This window comes from Melopsittacus undulatus (assembly GCF_012275295.1).
Source record: "Melopsittacus undulatus isolate bMelUnd1 chromosome W unlocalized genomic scaffold, bMelUnd1.mat.Z SUPER_W_unloc_4, whole genome shotgun sequence".
Lineage (NCBI taxonomy): Eukaryota > Metazoa > Chordata > Aves > Psittaciformes > Psittaculidae > Melopsittacus > Melopsittacus undulatus.
Genome location: NW_022993946.1, coordinates 801,651 through 809,893, shown reverse-complemented (window position 1 = coordinate 809,893; position 8,243 = coordinate 801,651). Strand labels below are relative to the sequence as shown.

General features: G+C 46.2%; 1 protein-coding gene across 1 annotated transcript; it reads left to right on the top strand.

Annotated features, from left to right (window-relative positions):
- Positions 1-6,672: 6,672 nt before the first annotated feature.
- On the top strand, positions 6,673-7,629 carry LOC117438260 (receptor of activated protein C kinase 1-like). The gene is given in 1 exon segment (XM_034073777.1): positions 6,673-7,629. A coding segment is annotated over 1 exon segment (957 nt).
- The last annotated feature ends 614 nt before the right edge of the window (positions 7,630-8,243 follow it).

Genomic DNA, 8,243 nt, shown 5'->3' with positions numbered 1-8,243 from the left:
CTAGCCTGGGTCAGGTGTCCTGTCTCTCCTTCCTCCCGGCCTCCCCTCCTCCCCGTCAGAGCACGTGCTCAGAAAAAGCCCTGAACAAAAACACCCTCAAAACATGCTCGCTATCAAGCAACTGTTCCCAGCCCAGAAGTCAAAACACAGCACTGCACCAGCTACAAGAAAGAGAAAAAATAACTGCTACTGCTCAACCCATGACACCCGTGCAGGTCCCTTGACTTTACTCCGTTTTATGGCAAAACCAGCTTTCAGCAGGATTTGGATTATTTCCCTCCCTTTCTCAAAAACTTCTTCTGCTGTATCACCCCACACAATAATGTCATCGATGTATTGCAAGTGTTCTGGAGCTTGCCCCTGTTCCAGTGCAGTCTGGATCAGTCCGTGGCAGATGGTGGGGCTGTGTTTCCACCCCTGGGGCAGTCGGTTCCAAGTGAACTGGACACCCCTCCACGTAAAAGCGATCTGTGGCCTGCACTCTGCTGACAAAGGAATTGAGAAAAATGCATTGGCAATATCAATGGTGGCATACCACTTGGCTGCCTTTGACTCTAATTCATATTGCAGTTCTAACATGTCCGGCACGGCAGCACTCAATGGTGGTGTGACTTCATTCAGGCCACGATAGTCTACTGTTAGTCTCCACTCTCCGTTAGACTTTCGCACTGGCCATATGGGGCTATTAAAGGGTGAGCGGGTCCTGCTGATCACTCCCTGCCTCTCCAGTCTACGGATCAGATTATGGATGTGAATCAGGGAGTCTCGGTTGGTGCGATATTGCCACCGGTGCACTGTTGTGGTTGCAATTGGCACTTGTTGTTTTTCGACTTTCAGCAACCCCACAACAGAAGGATCCTCTTCTTCTTCGTCATGTGATGATGACCCCTGATCAGATACTTGACCAGGTAGTGGATGCGTAGTTTCTTCATCCTGCCTCTTCCTTCTTGCCTCCTTTCTGGTTTTTCTCTTGTGTACAGGAGCATCCGATATTGGTACGAATTGGTCCTCTGGTTCAGCTGCAGTGATTATCACTGTAGTTTGAGTAGCAACTGTACTTGTTGCTGGGGTAGCTGCACTGTCTGTCACAGCTGAAGTTTGGGTAGCAACTGTACTTGCCGCTGGGGATGGTGTAGCTGCTGTACTTGGAGTTGGAACAGCTGCGCTGACTTCTGTGTTGCTCTCAGATCCAGGGACATTTTTTTTCCTTTTGAAGGGGTTGGATAGTGTCGAACAAGGCCCTATAGGCACAGGCCAAGCCCCAGCACGTTGCCGTAATTTGTCCATCTCTGGTATGGCCAGGACGACAACAAACCTCATTTAGGTGTTTTACTAATTCTTCCGGATTCTTCACTTGTTGGGAAGTAAAATTCCAAAGTACTGGAGGGGCCCACTGACCTAGATGCTTGCCCATACTATCCCACACACCCTGCCACTCATGGCTGTCCAGCCTCTGAGAAAATCTCCTGGTCCTCCTATGTCGTCGCTTAACCACAATACAGGACCAGACATGACTCCGCTTAACGCTTGAAATCAGATGAAATGATTGTGGGCAAAACGCACTCTGTATGCATGTTACTATGGTGATCCCCATCACAATCAGCATACAAGTCTCAACAGTATTAAAAGGCCATTCAAAAACTTCAAAACCCTCAAATGATGTTGTAGACCATCTGGAGAGAACACTGGGAGGATAGAAGAATGTCTCCTTCACAGGTTGAACACCCGAGAAGGAGAAAAAAGATGTGAAATTCCTAAGCACTTCTATTATATACCTCCCAAAATATAAAGTTGGTGATCATACCGGGAGCATAAACCAGATCAGTTTCATGATCAATGCTTCTATTGTATTACAAGTCATTAACATCAAGTACAATGAGACCAGAACCTTAGCCCAAACCCCATACTTGATAAACACTAACACAGCTAATATATATGACAAGTAATTGGTAAAATCCTGAAACCGTGAGATCAAGAGAAAAAACTGTGAGAGCCAATAAAACAGCATTGTGACAAATGACTATAAATCCTGTCAGATTTGTTGTTATTTCGTGGGTTTGTGCCCCACGTTGGGCACCAAAACACTGTCGTGGTTTAAAACTCCACCTCAGTCTCCCGCAGTTCCACACACCCCCATTTCCCCCCCACCTTCCCACTCCCGGAGGGATGGGGAGGAGAGCCAGAGGAATACAACTCCCACGGACCGAGGCAAAATCAGTCCAGCAATTAAGGTATAACACAAATCACTACTGCTACCACTAACAAATCAATGTTAGAGGAAATAAACAAGGAGAGAGAATACGATACCACCCGCTGAAACGAGCCCAGCCCGGAAGAGCTCACCCCTCCCCTCCCAGCCAACTTCCAGTTCCCTCTCCGAGCCCAACCCGGGAGAGTGTTAACCCCTTCCCTTCCGACCAGCTAACCACGTCCCCTCCCCGAGCAGGACGTGCTGTGGTATGGAATACCTCCCCGACTAGCCCAGACCAGGCGCCCTATCTCTCCCTCCTCCCTGGCAGAGCATGAGCTACTGCTGAACCCATGACAGTTGTCTATTGTCCCTGAAAAAATTCAGCAACAAGCCCCCTGGAACTATCTGGGGTGGCAGATAACTGGCATTTCAATTAAGCCTCAAAAGGTTGCTTTAACAAGTAAGATCGAAACATTAACAGATGTTCAAAGGTTGATGGGAGACATTCAGTGCGTTCCAACTGTTTGTGAAATCACTAATGATGACTTAGCACCATTAATGCCATTGTTAGGGCAAGCAACAGAAGCTGACACCCTACGGCAATTATCTGATATCCAGAAAGAGGCTTTGCAAAAAATCATAGACAAAATCGGCTCGGCGATGGTTTCCCATAGAATCCATGACCTATTGATTTTGTTCTTTATCCTCAATTCCAGTTCTCAGAATACCCACCTGTTTGGCACTATCTGCCAACTACCTGAGGGTCAGCTGCGTATATTTGAATGGATTTGTCTTCCATTTCAACCCAAAAAGACTACTGTGACCAGACCAGAGCTATTTGTGCAGTTGATTATGAAAGGTCGTACTCGAGTTATTGATCTTGCTGGTGAGGAGCCAGCTTCTATTTCTATACCAATAACCCAGGATTATTTGAACTACATATTAGGGACCTCACTAGCTATTCAGGTAGCTCTTGCAGATTATCCAGGCAGAGTTAGCACCTCTTTCCCACAATCCCGATTGTTGCCTTTGTTAAAATCTCAGACCTTTGAACATTATCTGATTAGGTCTGAAGTGCCGGTAAAAGGGTTGACTGTTTTTACTGATGCTGGGCGGAAATCTCGATGTGCCATAGTTACGTGGCATACAGACAATCATTGGCAGCAACATTTGATTGATGGTGAAGCAGCTGATTCTTTGCAAACACTGGAATTAAAAGCAGTGGTATGGGCTTTCCTACATAGGACTGACCAGCCCATTAATATAGTTTCTGACTCTCTTTATGTTGTGGGCATAGTCCAACACATAGAACGATCCTTCATTCGGACTGTTAAAAATTCTCTTTTGTTATCCACTTTGTTGCAGCTGCTTCAGGCAATTAATCAGCGGCTTGTGCCATATTTTAATACCCACATTTGTAGTTATCAATTTTCTGAAGGCTTGGCACAAGGTAATTTACAAGCCGATTGTTTGGTTGCGGCTCCCATGTGGATGGGGCTGGCACCAAATCTCTTTTAACAGGCATGCAAATCTCATGATTTTTTCCATCAGTCTGTGAGGGTGTTAGCCCGCCAATTTAATTTGCCCATTTCTGATGCACAGGGCACAGTACAATCCTGTCCTGCTTGCCAAAAATCAGGCTTCGGCTTAGGACTAGGAGTCAACCTGCACGGACTCCTAGCCCTGCAATTGTGGCAAATGGATGTTACCCACCTTCCAGAATTTGGTCGTTTGTGGTATATGCACGTCTCTATTGATACCTCTTCTATGGCGGTTTGGGCTTTAGCCCAGATGGGTGAATCTGCTAAACACGCTATTTGTCACCTTCACCTAGCTTTTGCTGCACTAGGAGTTCCGCTGTCACTGAAGACAGACAATGGTTCTGCTTATACTTCTTGCTCTTTCGCTCACTTTTGTTCTCTTTGGGGTATCCACGATAGCACTGGTATCCTGCATTTGCCTACGGGACAAGCCATTGTAGAGCATACACATGCAGTATTGAAATCCCTTCTTGCTAAATAAAAAGGGGGAGCCTCTAGTCCCCCAGGAGAGCGTTTAGCAAAAGTCGTATATACCATGAATTTTTTGTGACTTACTGGGAACTGTTCAGAGCCACCAACAGTTGTTCATGGGAATGCTTTAGCATCAAGATGTGTTAAGACAACAGGAGCATGAGTCCAATTTAGAGAGTTAAGTACAAGTGTGTGGAATGGGCCAGTGGAAGTGATAATGACTGGGCGCGGTTATGTTTGTGTTTTGACAGAGGCTGGGCTGAGGTGGATACCAGCAAAGTGGGTTAAGCCGTGGTTACAGGAGAAGCCAGAGGGAAACAGTCAAGCAGATCGGCTTTTAACTCAGCCGGCTGAGGACTCGACAGAACAGTAATGCGTGTCTGGGTAATAATAAGTGTTTCTGCGATTGTGCTGAATGTAAATTACACCTTTTGGTTCCCGTCACAGCCAAAGACCAATGTTTGGATAACTCTGGCTAACATAACGGGCCAGGACTCTATTTGCCTAGCTACTGCATCTCCAAGCAATCCTTTTCCAATGTGCCTGGTCGGTATCCCACTCGACATTTGGCCAATCCTTAAACCAGCCAAGCCATTACAGCTCCAGGGTAAAAACATGACAGATTATTGGGATGGTTGGACTGTATATCTTCCACGTAGCGGTATAGAACCTCAAGAAATCGAGTTGTTTGGGTCGGTAAAAATGGATTATTGTGTATATTTCAATTATTCAGGATGGAAATCTGCCTCCCCTGTGCAGATAGTAAATGCATCTGTTCCAGAATATCGTAATCAGACCACTTGGTGTAATTACACCAGCAGCAATATTTCAAAGTCTACTGATGCCCCTCTAAAATTACCTTATGGGATGTTTTTAATTTGCGGGAATAGAGCATGGCAGGGGATTCCTTTCACATGTAAAAGGAAGACCGTGCTCCCTAGGGAAGTTAACGCTGTTAACTCCTAACGTTTCCACTATTCTGACTCAGAGGAGGAAGAATAGGGGAAAACAGAGCATTCGTGCCTTTAACAGTGATTGTAATGACAAGGTAAGATTCTGGGGACCCAGTGAAACTATAGTATCCTCACTGCTAGCCCCAGGAGTTGCTGCTGCTTGAGCTTTAACAACTCTCAGAAAGTTGGGGTGTTGGTTAGCAAAGCAAACCAATGCTACCTTCATGGCGTTGTCTGGACTTTTGGCAGATGTTGATTCAATCAGGCACGCCACGCTTCAAAATTGTGCAGCCATAGACTTTTTATTGTTGGCACAAGGTCATGGGTGTGAGGATTTCGATGGAATGTGCTGTATGACTTTGTCTGATCACTCAGAATCAATTCATAAAGTGATATGACTGTTGGATGACATGACCAAAAAATTAGTTATTAGTGAGTGGGGTTTAGATAAGTGGTTAAGCAGCTGGGGAATCACAGGGTGATTTAAAGATATTATTAAAGGTGTTTTAATATTACTAACACTTCTAACCCTACTCTTAATGATTATTCCTTGTATTTTACAATGTATATGACACTTTATAGAAAAAGCTGTAAAGGGTATCTGGATCGCTCAAAAACAAGAAGGGAGATTTGTGGGGCTCTTAAAGAGCCAAGGCTACAGTGAGCGATTCCGATACCCTGAGTCTTGTTACTCTAAAATAAGAAGATTCTTGACAGGCCTAAACAAGGTCAGTTGTCTTGTTATGCCTCTGTAATTTTCCATGTTTTCATGCAGAGAATGATCCCTGCCAAGGTTGTAGTTTCCCACTGTATTTTTAGAGTAAGGTATTTAATCACAATTATAACAAGTTGTAAACATTAGCTCTGTAAATGATAGTAACCTCTAGACTAACCAATTAGAATCCAGTATCCAAGGCTGTTACATAAGGGTGTAAGGGTATAAGAAGAGCACTGTAACTAATAAATTTTGGCAATCGCTTGATCACATTGATCGTCTCCGCGCTGTCCGGGACTCCTGCGTCAACACCTTACCTTACTTCCTTCCTTCCTTCCTTGTATGACTGTCAGTCTCCCATACCAGACCTTCCTTCCTTCCTCCCTTCCTACTGCCTTTTCTTCCTTCATTCCTCCCTTCCTCTCTCCCTTTGTCCTTTCCTCTCTCCCTTCCTCCCTTCCTTTCTTCCTTTTTTCCTATTTGTTCCCCCTTCCTTTTTCTTCCCTTCAGTTAATGACAAATCTGTCCAGAGTGTGACTAATCATATTTGTAAAAAGCAGTCATTTTAGTAGTCACTCTTCACAATGCTGATTTATTGGGTCTCCAATTTGTTGCTCTTGATATTGGAGTTTCAGCATATCATACCTTACTTACAGTCAGTATTTGCTGTTTTAGTGTTTAGTGGCTGGGGGGCTTGGCCTAAGGTTTTTGTTTCACTGTACTTGCTCCATTCTTGGCAGCAGGCAGGATCTGCCGCCATCCACCAGTGCAGGCGCCACCATCACCGGTGCAGCCATCTCCATGATGGATCAGATGACGCTGCGGGGCACGCTGAAGGGCCACAACAGCTGGGTGACACAGATTGCTGCCACCACGCCACAGTCCCCCGACATGATCCTGTCCGCGTCCCGCAACAAAACCATCATCATGTAGAAGCTGACGCGGCACAAGTCCAACTATGGGATCCCCCAGTGCCCCCTGCGTGGGCACTCACACTTCATCAGCGATGTGGTCATCTCCTTCAACAGGCAGTTCTCCCTCTTGGCCTTGTGGTACAGCACCTTGTGCCTCTGTGACCTCACCACTGGCACCACCACCCATCACTTCATGGGTCACACTAAGGATGTCCTGAGCATTACCTTCTCCTCCAACAACCACCACATCATGTTGGGCTCCAGGGATAAGACCATCAAACTCTGGAATATTCTGGGGGTCTGCAAGTACACAGTGCAGGATGAGAGCCACTCAGAATAGGTGTCCTGTGTTCTCTTCTCCCCCAACAGCAGCAACCCCATCATCATATCCTGCCACTGGGACAAGATGGTCAAGGTCTGGAATTCAGCCAACTGCAAGTTGAAGACCAACCACATTGGGCGCACAGGATACCTGAACAAGGTGACAGCATCCCCTGATGGCTCCCTCTGTGCCTTGGGGGGAAAGGATGGGCAAGCCATGCTGTGGACTCTCAACAAGGGCAAACACCTCTACATGCTGGATGGAGGGGACATCATCAACACCCTCTGCTTCAGCCCCAACTGCTACTGGCTCTGTGCAGCCACCAGACCCAGCATCAAGATCTGGGATCTGGAAGGGAAAATCATCGTGGATGAGGTGAAGCAAGAGGTGATCAGCCCCAGCAGCAAAGCGGAGCCACCCCAGTGCAAGTCCCTGGCCTGGTCTGCAGATGGGCAGACACTCTTTGCTGGATGCATGGATAACCTGGTCTGGGTGTGGCAGGTGACCATCGGGACACACTGAGGCCCTACTTTGGGAATCCCTTTTTTTTATTATTTTTTTTTAGACTGAGAAAGTTAGGGCTGTTCAGCCTGGAGAAGAGAAGGCTGCGTGGAGATCACATAGCAGCCTTCCAGTATCTGAAGGGGTCTTATAGGGATGTGGGGGAGGGACTCTTCACTAGAGACTGTAGTGATAGGACAAAGGATAACGGGCTCAAACTTAAACAGCAGAGGTTTAGATTGGATCTAAAGAAGAACTTCTTTCCTGTTAGGGTGGTGAGGTACTGGAATGGGTTGCCCAAGGAAGTTGTGAATGCTCCATCCCTGGCAGTGTTCAAGGCCAGGTTGGACAGAGCCTTGGGTGACATGGTTTAGTGTGAGGTGTCCCTGCCCATGGCAGGGGGGTTGGAACTAAATGATCTTAAGGTCTTTTCAAACCCTAACTATTCTATGATTCTATGATTCTGCTTTATGGTAATGACTTGCAATAAAATAGACTCATTGATCACAAAACTCATCTATGGAGAAAGTGTTCTCACAGGAGAATGGATATTTGGTACATGAACTCTGAATAACTCTGAAAGATACAGCAGGGCTATGAGAGGCCCGAGGAAGCTTAAGCAAGCAAGATAAGAA